The sequence below is a fragment of the Saccopteryx bilineata genome, chromosome 11 (assembly GCF_036850765.1).
Source record: "Saccopteryx bilineata isolate mSacBil1 chromosome 11, mSacBil1_pri_phased_curated, whole genome shotgun sequence".
NCBI classification, from domain to species: domain Eukaryota; kingdom Metazoa; phylum Chordata; class Mammalia; order Chiroptera; family Emballonuridae; genus Saccopteryx; species Saccopteryx bilineata.
Window position 1 is genome coordinate 10,918,797 of NC_089500.1, and position 17,377 is coordinate 10,936,173.

At 39.0% G+C, this 17,377-nt stretch overlaps 1 protein-coding gene across 2 annotated transcripts in view; it reads left to right on the top strand.

Moving 5' to 3' along the window:
- The window catches only part of PIGN (phosphatidylinositol glycan anchor biosynthesis class N), a 101,512-nt gene that overhangs the window by 4,217 nt on the left and 79,918 nt on the right, over positions 1-17,377 (top strand). For both annotated transcript variants that reach the window (XM_066246813.1, XM_066246815.1), the window contains exons 2-10: positions 35-107; positions 578-830; positions 2,123-2,244; positions 2,710-2,808; positions 5,886-5,992; positions 9,106-9,230; positions 10,763-10,893; positions 12,009-12,125; positions 13,938-13,978. In XM_066246813.1, the coding sequence (XP_066102910.1) occupies positions 610-830; positions 2,123-2,244; positions 2,710-2,808; positions 5,886-5,992; positions 9,106-9,230; positions 10,763-10,893; positions 12,009-12,125; positions 13,938-13,978 (963 nt within the window). In that variant the 5' untranslated portion in view covers positions 35-107; positions 578-609. The remainder of the gene's footprint in view (positions 1-34; positions 108-577; positions 831-2,122; positions 2,245-2,709; positions 2,809-5,885; positions 5,993-9,105; positions 9,231-10,762; positions 10,894-12,008; positions 12,126-13,937; positions 13,979-17,377) is intronic.

Genomic DNA, 17,377 nt, shown 5'->3' on the forward strand with positions numbered 1-17,377 from the left:
GAAATTTAATTACTTTTCCCTTCCTATAATTTAGCTAACTGGAAAAAAATGCATATTGTCTGCTCAACCTGGTGATGGTCGAGAGAAGCTAGAGGTCTCCTGAGCTGGTAAGCAAAACTAAAAAAAATCCACACACATTCAGACGATGTTAAATTCTGAGAATATTGATGGTTGTCAGTTGGGCTGCCAAGGGCACCATGAATTATATTTTCTCTTTTATACAGGATTTGATTTGACTGAACCCTAACTCACTTTAGGACTCATTTAGTTCTATTTTTTTTGATCCAATATTAGTTTTTAGGAGCTTAATGTTCATTTAATTTTAATATGAGTGGTTTGTTGACACTCAAAGTGCTTATTATACTTGAACAGCTTCTTTTTGCTTGAGTGTGCTTCAGCATTTATTTTATTTCGGTGTCATCTCATTATGAAGTAATGTTTATTGTTAGCGCCATAAATGACGTTGTGAGCTACATCATATTTTAAAATATGTTCCATCTACATGTAGTCATCCAGATGTGTGGAAATACATACCTGCAGTAAGGTTTGCCCAAATTTCACTTTGTCCCTCTTTCAGTGTTCCTTGAGGATGAATTAGTTCCACTGGACATGCTTCTCTTCTTTATCGTGGGATTGCTCATACACGTAGTGTTCTTCGCCTCCATCTTTGACATTTATTTTACGTCTCCTCTGGTTCACGGGATGGCTCCTCAGGTCACGCCACTGCCTCCTCCAGCAAGGAGACTGGTGCTCATCGTGGCTGACGGGCTGCGGGCGGACGCGCTCTATGACTTCGAGGACAATGGCAGTCCTAGGGCACCATTCCTCAGGTAAGCGTGTCAGCTGGACCAGAGACACCTCTGGAAAAAGTGTGATCTGAACTGATCAAATCATTTCTCCCTTTATATCTGATTCAATGGTTTTCAGACCTTTTACTTATTATGTATATACTTTACCGAAATTGGTTTTACTATGGGGTAAGTCGATACTAAAAGCATCTAAACCAGTACTTGTACTTTTATGTAGAACATATTGAGAACCCAGCAGTTGTTAGGAAAATGTTACCAGTGCAGCGTTTTCTAGGAGTGGCCCTGCTCGCCTTTCACCTGCGTTGGCAGTGCCGGTTGGTGGGTTTGCTTCCCCAAATTCTTCAAATCACTATTTAAAGAATCATTGAAAGATACCGTTTAAAGATACTATTTAAAGAACCATTTAAAGAACATTGATACATTTTAGCAAAAGAAACTTTCAAGTACAGGAAAGTTAAGGAGATTATATAGTGAACATTTATATACCTAGAGCCTAGATTTAATAGTTTTTAACTTTTTTATATTTACATTCTCTCAATACACACACTCACAGGCTTTTTTCCCCCTGAATCTTTTAAAAGCAAGATATTGTGGACTTCTAGATACAGAGGAAAAAAACTGCTGGTTGCCAGCTGGGATGGGTGTTGTGGGCTGGATGAAGATGGTAAAGGGATTAAGAAGTACAAAATGGTCATGGGATGTAGGATACTGCGTCGGGAATGTGGTTAATAATATTGTAATACCTACGAATGTTGCCGAGTGGGTATTAGACTTATCCGGGGTTCTTTTTGTAAATTCTATAAATGTCTAACCACAATGCTGTACACCTGAAACTAATATAAAATAATACCAGATGTCAACTGTAATTGAAAAGTTTTTAAAAGAATAAAAATTTGTAAAAGACATGCCTAACCACTTCAGCACATATCTATTAGGAACAAGGACTTTCTCCTACATCATCACACCTAATAAAATTTAACATTGATAGTATTTTATTGTGTTTATCAGTTACTTATTATGTAGCAAACCATTTCAGTACTTTGTGGCATAAAACAACAATGGTGTATTTTGTCTCATGAGTTTGTGTAGCGGTTGGGTGGTTCTTGTTCGTTCCTCTGGGCTCGCTATGCTACTGAATCCACTGATAGCAGGACTGGGACTAGGCTAAATTGGGATTAGGAGGATTTGTTTCCTTTTTAAATTCTGACTCACTTTTTTGGTTTTGACTCCTGTAAAAAGTCTTATTTTTCCAAAACCTTGACAGAACATTTCATTGTAGTCTATGTTCACTTCTCTTCTGTAATATCTCTTAGGAATATCATAATGCATGAAGGCAGCTGGGGAATATCTCACACACACGTGCCCACTGAATCCCGGCCCGGTCATGTCGCCCTTATAGCTGGGTTTTATGAAGATGTCAGTGCAGTTGCTAAAGGTATTGTCTCTTTAGACAGTTTTATCACGTGGGAAATTTATTATGTAAATAGTGCTTTTTTAACACTGAATCATGACCCAAAGCAAAGCATGTTTTGAGATACTTTTGACAATATTTCAGCAGTCCTTACATAAACACACAGTGGGATTGATTCAAGAATGAAGCTTTAGTCTTGTATCATCCTGTACTATTAAAAGAATGTGATTGGATGGATCTATGGTTTTTCTAGATGTTAACTCTCTAAAATTCAGAATAATTATTTTCATATGAAGTTACTTATCTGTTGTAAGCTTTGAGAACTTGTGGCATGGTACATGTAACAAAATCTGTTATTACTTTTGCATTTGTTGTGCAGTTAATCCTCATTGTTATTATTTGAAGATTTCTTTAGGGGTTATACTAATGCCTTGCCATGTATATATATTACTATTTTTATTATTTGATTTTTTTCTCAATTACTTGAAGGATGGAAGGAAAACCCTGTAGAATTTGATTCTCTTCTCAATGAAAGCAGGTACACATGGAGCTGGGGAAGTCCTGATATCTTGAATATGTTTGCCAAAGGTAAGAGTCATTGAATTTATTTCTTCAGATAGTAAATAAGTTAATAAATCAATGTGGTAGTTTTATATATACTAACTATATCATTGATTTTGAGATACATGTTTTACCATATTTAATGTTTTGAATATAGAGGTATGCTGCAATGGACAGACACGGCAATTTGATTTTCCCTTTTTAGTTATCCTGGAAAGGTTGGTGTATATAGCTGTTACTGTCTCGGGCTCAGTGAAATGATACATGGCTCTGACATCCAACAGCTTACAGTCGTGAGCAAGTTAGATAATTTCTCTGAACTTTAGTTTGCCTTTTATAAATGTGATTATTTTTATCTCATAGGTTTGTTTTTAGTATCAAATTAGATCATTCATGTGAAACATTTAGTGGAGTGCTTCTGTAGCTCCTTATGATGATGATGTTCATATCTGCTTCATTTTATATTGATAAACTATTAAGAAGTTGATAAATAAAATTGAAAAATGAAGCTAGTAGATCATCATGTAAAGATTCTTTTTTTTTTATTAAGTGAGAGGTGGGGAGGCAGAGACAGACTCCTCCGTGCACCCAGACGGGGATCCACTCAACAAGACCCCTAATAGGCGAGGCTATGCCTGCTGGGCAGCAACTCCATTCCTTGGCAACCAAGCTATTTTAGCACCTGAAGCCAAGGCCATGGAGCCATCCTCAGTGTTTGGGGCCAATTTGCTCATTTGAGCTTTGGCTGTGGGAGGGGAAGAAAGGGGCGGAGGGGTGGAGAAGCAGATAGTCACTTCTCCTGTGTTCCCTGACCGGGAATCGAACTTGGGACTTCCACACGCTAGGCCAACGCTCTACCACTGAGCAGGCTGGCCAGGGCCATAAAGATTCAAATATTAAAATTTATGCATATGATTCCTGTTTTCATATATTCAAGATCTTGCCATTTGGATTTCTTGGCTTTGTTTCTGTGTATGAATCTGCAAGATTTAGAACATCTTTTATTACAAAATTTATTTATATTTCTACTTAAATTTTATGTCATTAAATGCCTTTTAGTGGAAGCAGAATGATTGGTCATTTCCCTTAATGAAAAGGTTTTGTGGCATTATACTTAGCCACAGGTATAATTATAATAATTGGAATTATTATTATTTTTATAATAAGTTTTTATTAATTTTAATAGGGTGACATCAATAAATCAGGGTACATATATTCAAAGAAAACATGTCCAGGTTATCTTGTCATTCAATTATGTTGCATACCCATCACCCAAAGTCATATTGTCCTCCGTCACCTTCTATCCAGTTTTCTTTGTGCCCCTCCCCTCCCCCCTCCCTCCTTCCCTCCCCCCTCCCCCCATAACCACCACTCTCTTGTCCATGTCTCTTAGTCTCGTTTTTATGTCCCACCAATGTTTTTTTCTGATTTACTTATTTCACTCCGTATAATGTTATCAAGATCCCACCATTTTGTTGTAAGTGATCCGATGTCATCATTTCTTATGACTGAATAGTATACCATGGTGTATATGTGCCACATCTTCTTTATCCAGTCTTCTATTTTTTTTTACAGCGATTAAAGCCTTTAAGCAAACTCTTGGCCAATACAGCAAGAATCCATAAAAGAGTAATGTCCTTAACATGTTCACCAAGTCCAAGTTGGCCCCAACACCATGCCAAATCCCTGAAAAATACAACCCAACCCCAGTTCATAATTGGAATTATTGAAGATTATTGTGTCTTGAAAACAAAATACATACTCAGAATTTTACATCTGATATTCATAGAACATTATTATGTAGGGCAGGCCAAAAAACCACAGGCTGCTTGCCATTTCTAGACTCCCTCCTGTGGGCAGCAGTATAGCCTTAGGGAGAACCATTGGTAATGAGGACAGATGAAGTTGCTATGGCCTCCTAAACTGACCTTCCTACTCTGGCTACAGTTGATAGGACTGGACCAATGCCTGAATCAGAGACGGCCCTGTAGGAATGTTCCATTTCTTATGGTGACCAACAGACCACTCAGATCTTTACTTAGGATGGGGGAATTAGAATAGCTGAGCACAGAATACCTGATGTCAGTAGAGCTAAACTGATACTGTAAGCAATCTGCATTGCTAATTTTGATTTCTTCCTTAGGATCTGAAAGAGCCTATCTAACTCAAAAATTCAATAAATTGATTGGATTCTTGATAAAATAATTACAAACATGTAAGATTAATATATTTGTTTACTCTGTCAAACTGGCAATAAGCAATATGTTGATATGTGTATATTATGTTGAGAAATATACACATAGTCTATGAGTAAGAGAAGTGAATATTTGAATTTTTTTGCTTTAGGAAGTTTTTTAAATGACTTCATTTGTTTTAGATTATAACATCCTGACATAGAAATTTCTGAACAGTTTAATCCATATAAGGGAGACAAACTTTGGTGTTTACTTTGTGTATTAGCATTCTCACTTTGGAGACTTAGATAACTTACATGTAATGTATCTGTCAAATTATTTATTTATTTATTTATTTATTTATTTTTTACAGGGACAGAGAGAAAGTCAGAGAGAGGGATAGATAGGGACAGACAGACAGGAACGGAGAGAGAGATGAGAAGCATCAATCATCAGTTTTTCGTGGCAACACCTTAATTGTTCATTGATTGCTTTCTCATATATGCCTTGACCACAGGCCTTCAGCAGACCGAGTAACCCCTTGCTCGAGCCAGTGAACTTGGGTCCAAGCTGGTGAGCTTTTTTTTTTTGCTCAAGCCAGATGAGCCTGTGCTCAAGCTGGCAACCTCGGGGTCTCGAACCTGGGTCCTCACATCCCAGTCTGACGCTCTATCCACTGTGCCACCGCCTGGTCAGGCTATAAGATGTTATTATGAGAACAAAATGCAACAGCATGTGTTAAAGTACAAGCATGGTCCATATTATACAAAATAAATGTTAATTATTTCTCCCATCTTTCTCTTCCCTGTCATTATACAAAATGCTTTGTGAAAAATTCTGGGTATTCACAAAAATTTTTAAATGACTACTTCATCATTATAACAGTTTAAAAGAGTGTTAAAATTTTTTCTCTTCAAATTTTCTTTTCAGGTGCTACAGGAAACCATGTTTTTGCATACAGTTATGATGCTGACAATGAGGATTTTGGTGCCCAGGATGCAACAAAACTGGACACATGGGTTTTCGATAATATTAAGGTGCGTTCTATTGAGTGGTTAATTTACATCACAAATATTGTACCTAAAATACTAGATATTGATTCATCAGTAACTGCATCTTAGTTGCGTTCTATGGGAATGTATTGTAGCACACTATTTTTAAAAGACTGGATTCTAAGAAATTATACATTCTTCAATAACCAATTAATAGAATTTTTAAAAAGATAACCTTTTTATATTATGTGTTTTTAATAGTAAAATGAACCCTAGATTGGAATTTAGTTAACCTGTTTGTTTTTTTTTTCCTTTTCCAAGTGAGAGGAGGGGAGAGAGACAGACTCCCGCATGTGCCCCAACCAGGATCCATCCGGCAACTCCATCTGAGGCTGATGTTCTGCCCATCTGGGGCCATGCTCGTAACTGAGCTACTGTTAGCACCTGAGGCAGACACTCCAGGGAGCCATCCTTAGCTCTAGGGGTTAACATGCTTGATCCAATCAATCCATAGCTACAGGAGGTGAAGAGAGGGAGAAAGTGAGAGAGAAGGGGAAGGGAGGGGTGGAGAAGAACATGGTCACTTCTCCTGTGTGCCCTGACCGAGAATCAAACCCGGCACTTCCTCATGCCAGGCTGATGCTCTACCACTAAGCCAACCGGCCAGGGCACATTTAATCTGTATTTTATTCCTAGGCTACTGAATCGTCCTAGGTGTGACCTTTGACCAGTCTCTTATAGTCTCTTATAGTAGTAGCACCATGTGAGATGAGTAAAGGCCTTTTGAAAAATTTTGTTTAAATGTGATACAATCATAACATAAAGTAGATTATTTTTTTAAAAGCTAATACTTTTAAGAAAAAATAGCTAATTAATCAATAAAATATTAATGCATTTCCTTAAGAAATAAGCAGTTTTTGACTATCTGATAGTGACAGTTACACAGTTTCACCAGGAATCCAACTATATCAAAAATTGTGGGAAAAGCTTATTTGTGGCTATTGTTTCTCTTCTTTCTATCAATCCCTTGTTTCTTCAAATTATAACTTATAATTCATGTTATAGCAAACTTTCATTGATAGACCTCCTATGATTTTTTTGCCAGTGATGTCTTTTAAATTGACTTCTCCATAATGAGTCATTTTTATTAATTTTTGGTAAATAGATTCCTCAGTATGTGTTTGCATTTGTCTTGTATTTACATAGCAGGAATTAAGTGCTCAATATAAACTTTGATAAGTTCTATTTCTTTCATTAGACTCTCTCTTTGAAATTTTCTTATTCATGTAACATAGAGTTTTGTCCAGGGGAAACTTTTGAGTTAAATAAAACTTCTTTAAGAAAATAATTAGTGAATTCTTTTGCTAATCATCACCCTTTGCTATAATCTACTTATTTATAGCCTCTGTTTAAAGGCCCTCAGCTTACATAGCTAAAAATGCTTGAAAATTCTGAATTTGATTTCTTGTAGGTGGTCAGATATAGCTGGTGGCTGGCCTGATTTTATACTTTTTCCCCTTATTTCAACATTGCTAGTGTTAGTGATATGATAGTGAACAGAGAAAATAGATTTGTCTGTTATACTATAAAATTTCGCAGAGATAGATATATATGAATCAAGTAACAACAAAAATATGAAATCATCAACAGTGGTGTAATTAGTGGGAAGGAAAAATACAGGGACTAAGAATATGTCTTTAGAAAACTCTGGTCCGCACTCAACAGTTAGGGGAGGGCTCCCCTGAGAATTTTGGGATCATCCCTGAAGAAATGAGACAAAGGGAAAGGGTGGGTCAGGACCAGGACTGTGGGTAGAGGAGAGTATTCTTAGGCCAGCAGCGTTCTGTAAATCTTGGGCCCTGAGGAAGATCCTGCAGGGACTGGAGGAACTTTGAAGGAAGGGAGGTTAGTACGGCCGGCGGGATCGCCGACTGGGAGCGAGGTTGGAGATACACTAGAGAGAGTCAGATCTCACCTGGACTTTGTTCCCTGGCCAGAGACTCATGCTTAGTTCAAGCCAAACAGTTTACAAATCCCTGTAAATTGTTACCCCCCCCCCTTTCTTTTTTTTAAACTGTGATAAAATGCACACACAGAAATTTTGCCTCCTTAGCCATTTTTAAGTGTACGGGTTCAGTAGTGTTAAGTATGTTTACATTGTTGTGCAACCAATCTCCCGAACTTTCTCATCTTGCAAGGCTGGAATTCCATACCCATTAAACATTGTCCCCCTCGCCCCAGGCCCTGGCAGCACCTGGCAGCACCTGGCAACACCATTCTGCTTCCTTTTTCTTCATATTTGATTGCTCCAGTTACTTCCGTAGAAATGGAGTCCCACAGTATCTGCCTTTTTGTGGCTGGTGCATAATATCTTCAAAGTTCATCCATGTTGAAGCTCTCTGCTTTTTCTTTTTTGGCAGAAACAGAGTCAGAGAGAGGGACAGAATGGGGACAGACAGAAAGGAAGGGAGAGAGATGAGAAACATCAATTCTTTACTGTGGCACCTTAGTTGTTCATTGACCACTTTCTCATATGTGTCTTGACCGGGGGCTACAGCAGAGCGAGTAACCCCTTGCTCGAGTCAGCGACCTTGGGCTCAAGCTGGTGAGCTTTGCTCAAGCCTGATAAGCCTGCGCTCAAGCTGGCGACCTCAGGGTCTCGAATCCGAGTCCTCTGCGTCCCAATCTGACGCTCCATCCACTGCGCCACCGCCTGGTGAGGCAAAATCCTCTGATTTTTAAAACTCAAGTTTGTGCATCATCTCCTCTATCAGGCCTTCCATGCCTTCCTGTTCGACTTCTTTTATTTAGTTGTGCACTCAGTGAGTGCTTCTTGTAGGTGCCTTGACTGGGTGTCAAACCTGCAGACTCTGGTATGCCAGGTCAACACTTTATCCACTAAGCCACCTGGCCAGGACCCATTCGACTTAGATAACTCTTCCATGTTCCCCTCAGGCCACTAGTCCTGTTTATTTTTGGCTTTTGTCAAAATACTTCACAGATGTCTCAGAGGACAAGGACTTTGGGTTGGTAGGCCTGAGGACAAATTTAAAGAAAAAACTTTATAATTTAATGTATAAATTTAAATGTTTTCGTCAGAATTATTTTACAAATAAGATAAATGAACTAAAAATTTTTAACTGATTTGTTACATATAGGAATTCTTTCATGCTGCCAGAAACAATCAATCTTTGTTTTCTAAACTCAATGAAGAGAAAATAGTTTTTTTCTTACATTTATTAGGAATAGATACAAACGGACATGCGCACCGACCGACATCAAGGTAATTTTAATGCTGTGTTTAATTTCTTGTTTTTGTGGGAAACAACCATTCTGTTTGAACTTTTAAAGTAATGTAATATTTTTTTGTGTGTGATTAGTACAGCAGAACTTATATTTTAAGTAATTCTACAATAGAATAAGCTAAAATTACATGTCCTGTGGCCAGGCTGTATATCAGTATAAGTGAAATATATCCTATATTCTTCATTTATCTAGGCAGAGAAAAAAATGGTATAATTTACAAATTCAGTAAATTTTGAAAGAAAAAACATTTTTATGGTGTTAATATTTATATTACAAAATGATATAATTAGCTGGTCCTTACATATTCATTTAATCAGTATTATTTCTAGCAAATAACTGAATAAAGTTGTATACTACATTTCAGTAGCACTCCTTTATATAGAAGAGCAAATATTTTTCTTATTTTTGCCGACCATAAGGAAAAGGAGGAATCCATGCTAATCTTTCGTGCTTTATTTCGAATTTGATTTAGATGATGTAACTGTAAAGCTTGTTGGTTAGCTGCCAGCAAGGGACCCCTCAGGCCCCCGTCCTGCACGTGACACACACACTGTTTCAGATGGTCACTGATAGGGTTCCTCCTGAGCCAGCCTTGTTCAGCCTGCCTTGCCATTCTGGCTATTCTTAAGTGTATCCGTGTGGAAAGCTTCAATATAATTTGTTCCAAACATACTTGATATGGTACAGTATGATATTACGTTATATTGTAATATTTTACATCACAAACAGTCTAAGGGAAAAAAATTCTATACTTGAAACAGGTATATTCACCTATTAATATGGCAAGGACAATATCATTTGCATAACGAAAGACATGAACTCGAAAGGCATCATCACTGCATTTGACACTTAAAAAGCACTCAGCATCTTCTTAAGTCATTTCTGAAAACTGTCTTACATTCTTTCACTTCTTTAAACAGAACATTATTTTTAACAATCTAAAGAGCTCTGGTTTTGGCCCTGGCCGGTTGGCTCAATGGTAGAGCATCGGCTTGGCATGTAGAAGTCCCAGGTTTGATTCCCGGCCAGGGCACACAGAAGCGCCCATCTGCTTCTCCACCCCTCCCCCTCTCCTTCCTCTCTGTTTCTCTCTTCCCCTCCTGCAGCCAAGGCTCCATTGGAGCAAAGATGGCCCGGGCGCTGGGGATGGCTCCTTGGCCTCAGCCCCAGGCGCTAGAGTGGCTCTGGTCGCAGCAGAGCGACGCCCTGGAGGGGCAGAGCATCGCCCCCTGGTGGGCAGAGCGTCGCCCCCTGGTGGGCGTGCCAGGTGGATCCCGGTCGGGCGCATGCGGGAGTCTGTCTGACTGTCTCTCCCCGTTTCTAGCTTCAGAAAAATACAAAAAAAAAAATAATAATAAAAAAATAAAGAGCTCTGATTTTAAAATAATAGCAGTATAAAATCTGAAAGTATTTTAGGAGTTACTGACTTTGAATGTTGTAAGTTTATGTTAAATAAATTTGATTTTTTTTTTCAAATTAATGTAATTTGTTTTGTTTCTTTTTAAACAGGGAATATAAGGACAATATTAAAATAGTTGATGAGGGAGTGCAAAGAATTGTATCCCTGTTTAAAGAGTTTTATGGAAATGATGAGAAAACGGCATTTATCTTTACCTCTGACCATGGAATGACAGACTGGGGTTAGTTGGTCTTCAAGCCATGTGCACTTTATGGTTAAAAGCGGCAAATGGAGCTTGCAGATAAAATGTTGAGGATGATTACATGTCTTAGTGTATGCAGAGTGTCTAGCCCATAATTATATGCTTAGCATGTTAGTGTAAAAAATCCTTATCTGACATAAAGAATCTCCTAACTGTAGAAGGAATATATTCTCAAAATGAGAAATTAAAGACAAGTAGGGAGGGAAAAACAAAAACTACCAACAGCCCTCTGCCTAGGGTTAACTGCACATGATGGCAAAGGAGGCAGATGAAGGTGGTCCTACCGAGGGACCTGGGACCACTGCAGGTCCGCCCTGGCTGGTCCTGTCCTCCCTGTGAGGGTCCCACGGCCGACAGTGTGTGCACAGTGAACAAAGGGAGGCGGAGATGAGGTTCAGGCCCCAGATTACAGTACAGAATTCTCGTGAGCGCGTTCTACAACACTTTGCAAAAGGCTTTTGGCTGCACCGGCCAGAGGCATGGAAGGAAACCATCTAGACACTCGGCCATGCCCTCCAGAACAGACCTGGCCTCGGCCGCTTGCCCCAGACTTGGGTGTCCCTCCCCAAACGTGTCACTGCCCAGAGGCGCTGTCCCCGCTCTTTCTGGCTTCAGAGCTACTCCGGCGGCATCTTCAGGTCTTATGTTACTTTCTTATTCTCCTTTCAGCCAGAGTCACTTGGCAGACATTCTGCTTTTTTGTTTTTTGTTTTGTTTGTTTATGGCTGTTTTTTGTTAATGTTCTGACTTTAGGAATATTTTAAAACATTGTAATATGGTGACAGAACATGATTTGACTTTGGGTGATGGCACACAATGCCATCAACAGTGCAAATACTATAGAGCTGTTCACCTGAAACCTGTGTACTCTTATTGATCAATGTCACCCCATTCCATTTAATTTCAAAATCACAACAAAAACCTAATTGTTACACATAGCTGCAAACGTTTGGGACTGTAGTGGCTAGCATTAACTCTACATGGGTTAACTTTTTTTAAATGGAGTAATTTTAAAACTAAGTATTTAAAAATAAATATTTAGATCTAAGTCAGTTCACGTACACTTGTCTTACTCCTCTTGGTGTCCTCTGCAGGTTCCCATGGTGCTGGCCATCAGTCGGAGACCTTTACTCCCTTCGTCGCGTGGGGAGCTGGAATCAAGTATCCCCAGAAAGTACCAGCTCAGCAGTTTAATGATGCACTTTTGAAAGGTATAAACATTTATCTTTATTGTTTTTATAAATTTAACATTTTAAAATAAAACCAATGTTTAATTTTTAAAAATCACTTTTAAGTTACAATTTTCCTTTTGATATCGTGCCATTCCTGTTTCTGTGCATTACTTTTGTATAGTTCACAGTATTTGGTTTTTAATATTTAGCTTATATAGTATTAGTCATTTGCCTTATCAAAGTTCAAGTATAAATTATACTGTTGCTTTTTTTTCCACATGCCTTATTTTTACAGGGTGTAGATTTAAACCCTGAGACAGATCTTACCCTCAGAGACCATCAGTCAGATAAATCACACAAATGTCATAATTATGGTTCATGACGGCGGACAGATTTTGCCCTGTCTCTAGCACTTTTGAAGGCTCTCTGTGTCTCTCAGGCCTCCCCTGCTTCTCAATACATGAAGAAAAGGAATTCTTTTTTCTTGGAACTCTGCAGGTTTTTCATTTTTTCAGAATTCCAAAGTTGTTACTAGTTAGACAAAACAAATTTCTCTCAAAAGCCTTCCTCTGGCTTAGTTGCATCAGATTCATCTGAAGTTATACAGTGATACCTTGAGATACGAACAGACCAACATACGAATTTTTAAGATATGAGCTGCAACTTGGTCCGTATTTTTGTTCAAGATCCAAGCGAAATTCCAAGATATGAGTTGTGATTCAGGAAGCTGCCGCTAGTTGGCACGTTGGTACACGAGTACAGTATCGGCAGTTTGATACACGACTTGACGGACTTACGAGCTCGGTTACAGAACGAATTAAATTTGTATCAAGGTACCACTGTATTTTGTTAAAAATACCAATTTTTAAAAATATATGTCGACTTCCAGACCTTGTGACTAGGTGTTTTGATTCCATGAGTCTGGGTAAGCCCTAGAAATTTTCATTTGTAAAACCTTTTCCCGGGATTCAGACTCAAGCCATGTTTGAGTATATTTACCTTAGAAGGCTCTTTTTGGTTTGTATATTAAATTTCCTTAGAGGCTGTTCTGTTTTTGAACTTATTTTTTAATTGAGATACAATTCTTATATCATCAAATTCACATTTTAAAATTGTACATTTTATTTTTTTGAGTATATTAACAAGACTGTGCAGTCACCTCTACTATCTAATTACAAAATATTTTATAACACCCCCCCCCAAACAAAGAAACCCATTAATAGTCACTTCTTATTCCTCCCTCTCCCCATCACCTGTCAGCCGTAATCTACTCTATGACTCTGGCTTTGCCTGTTCTGAACATTTCATATAAATGAAATCATGTACTGTGTGGTCTTTCGTGTCTGGCTTCTTCCACACGGCATAATATTTTCAAGTTTGACCTACGTTGTACCATGTTCAAGTGTTACAGCTTTAAGCATTTTGCAAGCAGCTGCCATTACAGAGAAAAGAAAAGCTTAGGTCGACTAACGGACGTCCATGCCTGAATGCCTGGAGCGGATTGTGATGAGCTGTAGTCGTGCTAACAGTCGTTCTCATTGAGCCTTTTCGTCCCGGTGTTCCTTCCTTAGTCTCCTGATGTTTTCAAACAGTTATCTTCAAATGCACATTTTGAAAGTTTAATAAATTATCACAAAAAGCACCAAATGTATACTTTACAGTTATTCATTCAAAAGTTCTCATTTAAAAATATACAGCTCTACCTTTTTCAGCACTCTTTTGTTTCGTACAGATGTAAAACGGACTTTTCCAATCCTGTTTTTTAGTAAGCATTGGCCGCTTGTAATAATGAAATGATCCATTCTTTTTTAACCTTAACATCAGCTTTTGCGTCTAATTTGTGTCTTTCAGAATGGAAACTGGAGTACTGGAAAAGGCAGGATATCAATCAGGTATTTGTCTCAATTTAATCATCTTCAAATTTATCTCCTGTAAGAAGTTTAGACCAAAAAACCCCATGAAAATACATGTATCAAGAATAATGATGATAAATGACCTTTTAATTAACCCAGGGAAGTCCTTTCAGTGCAAATATTTTAACCCAGCTAATCTTTCTTTTGACAAAATATAAAAGCCTCAAGTAAAGCTAAAAGGAAAAGACTCCCTCCAAATAACATGGGCTAATTAAAGATTACATGTAAATTGAAATTTGTGTGTGTGTGAAATTTCTGTGATTTCCTGTCATGGTTGCCTTTAAGCACAGATTTAATAAAGCCTCATTATAGGTTTCTTTCCTGTAGTATGTCAGTTACCATTTCTTTTTTATTAGTACATATTTTGTGTTTAATGCTACCCAAGATCCTTATAAATACAGTGGGAAAAGGTGAAAAAAGTATAGATTACCTAGCTAGAAACCTTATATTACAGGAAAATGCATGGCAAACCTAATCAAGTTAGACTAGTAACATCTTTTGTAAATGGGAAGCATGGAATTTTCTTTTCTTTTTTTAATTGAGAGGCGGGGAGGCAGAGAGACTCCCACATGCACTCCAACTTGGATCTACTCATCAAGCCCCCTCCTGAGCGATGCTCTGCCCATCTGGGGCATTGCTGCATTGCTCAGCAACTGAGCTCTTCTTAGTGCCTGAGGTGAGGCCGTGGAGCTGTCCTCAGTGCCCAGGGCCAGCTTGCTTGAATCCATTTGAGCCTTGGCTGTAGAAGGATGAGAGAGAGAGAAAAGGAGGAGGAGTGGAGAAGCAGATGGACGCTTCCCCTGTGTGCCCTGGCCAGGAATCAAACCCAGGGCTTCCACATGCCCTGCTGACACTCTACCACTGAGCCAGCCGGCCAGGACTGGAATTTTCACTGTTGAGTATATGCTATGCAAGTAGCCTTCTTCACTATTTGTAGAAAGCTTGGCATCCCCGATACATGGCCTCCCAAGTGGCAGGAATGGCTCACCTTTTCCAGGCCAGCTCACAAGTGACAATCCTTTCTGTGGTGGGTGAACCAAAGTCTAGGAGGTCCTTGTCAGGCTGTGGTTGCAGAAGCCTGTCCTTTGTCAGCGTATTAAGAGCGCTTTCTTCTCTCAGTATGGATGTGCATTACACAAATGAATGAAAATGTATAAATTCAGAATAGCAGTCTATTCATTTGCAATAAAAAATGACTGTCAAAGGAATAAGAATAACTTGAAGACCATAAAAGAACATGTTTTACTTATAGCCAGACTGGGTTATAGTAAAAAAACTGAATTCAGCTATTGCTCTCTCAGTAATCCTACTTCAGATCTACATTAGATGAGAATTTCTTTATTCATTTCTTCCATAGACATTGTTATGTGCCTGCAGTATTGCTTAAATATTGTGCAGTTATCATCATTAGACATTGTGTCAAGGATAGAACGGTGAGTAAAAGCAGACGTAGCCCCTGCCCAGGGAAGCATATACTTTAGGGGTGAGGACAGATACCAATCAAATTACTATGCAGATAGATGTAAAATTATAGCTGTGATAAGTACTACAGAGGAGGCCTGTGAAGCCACGAGCACACAGAGCAGATGTACAGTGGCCCCTCCTTACCTGCAGTTTCACTTTCCACAGTTTCAGTTGTCTAGAGTTGGAAAATATTAAATGGATAATTACAGAAATAGACAATTCATGAGTTGTAAAGTGCACAGCATTCTGAATAGTGTGATGAAATCTTGCTTCATCCTGCTGCAATCTACCTAGGACATGAAACATTGTTCTGTCCAGCTTCCCCACATCCCACCCATTAGGCACTTATTAGTAGCTCTCAGTTATCAGATTGACTCTCGTGGTATCACAGTGCTGTGTTTGAGTCACCCTTGTTTTGCTTAGTCATGGCCCCAAGCCACAAGAGTAGGGATGCTGGCAATTCAGATATGCCACAGAGAAGCTGTAAAATGCTTCCTTTAAGTGACAAGGTGTGTGTGTATAGGAAAACATAGTATATTTCAGGTTTGGTACTATCTGCAGTTTCAGGCATCCACAGAAGGGTCTTGGAACATATCCCCTGTGGATAAGGGGACTCCTCTGTACCTGGTCAGCAAAGGCTTCCTGAGAAGTTGAGGATTGAGCTGAGATAGAAGAATAGGAGTTTCTAGGCCCAGATAGGAGGAAGGCTTTTCAGGCAGGGGGGGAAACGTGCTCAGGAATCTGGTAGGAGGATACAGGGCAAATTTAGGTCCTTGAAGAAAGCTGGTGTGCAAGCAGCAGAGGCTGGGTGACGGGGGGCGGGAGAAGGCAGCACTAGGCCACGCGGGGCCTCTCTTAGTAAAGAGTCTAGAGATAGAGAGTGAGGAGGATTGAGAAGCTGGGACCAACCTCCAGCTTTAAATGGGGGCTGAAGAAAATGCCTGGAAAGGAACCACAGTGAGACTGACCATACTCAACTGGAGGGGGCGGGGGTCCGGAGGCCAAGAGGGGAGTGGCCGCTGCCCAGAGGTCAAGTGTAACAATCACGATAGCATTTGCAGCCGCCTGCTACTGTAGGACGATTGTGTGCCAGGGACTTTACAACTTTAATCTCATTTAATCATGCTATAACTCTGTAAGAGAAAAACTCTTATTTATTTTTTTAAATGCTAAGGAAACAGGTATTGGAGAAGTTAAGTAACCTGCCCAAGATCTCAGAGATTACAAGCAAGAATTTGACACTGGGCATTCTGACGTCCAAGCACTTTGCTGCCTGGAAATTTATAAGGACTCATAAAAACAGGCAATAAGATTGAAAACTGGAGGCTATAGGCTCTTTTAGGGGGATGGTCTATGGATGATAAAAGGTCAAGTTAGAGTGGGCTAAGGAGCGATGGGAGATGAGGAAACGGAGGCAGACAGCGTGAATACCTCTTCTGGGAGACGGGACCGGAAGGGGACCTAGCCGAGACGGTGGTGGGGTCTTCTGTCTAACCAGCCTCTTCCTGGTTTATCTTCTCTGGACTTCACTGGTTAGCCAGACCTCTTTCCCATACATTCCTTCTTTGGTTAATATATACATTTCAACTGTTAAAGTCTCATAGTGCTAGTTTTTTTAATCTAGTTAAGGCATCCTTTTCATAATATTGAGTATCTGTTATATAAAGTGTTCAAGTTTCTAGCTACTAAGATAAATAATTTTTTTTGATAACTTAAAAAATGTTTTACATTCAGAGCTCTTAATGGTTTCTTTTCAAAGTTATTTTTTCATAAGGTCATGCACCTGTAGCAAATGACATTTTTAGAGATCAGTATCTAATCATATTAAATAAATGTGGATAATAAATAATAACAGACTTGCTGCTTATATTACAAGATAAAGTTGCATGAAATTATTTAATATTTTGTTGCTGT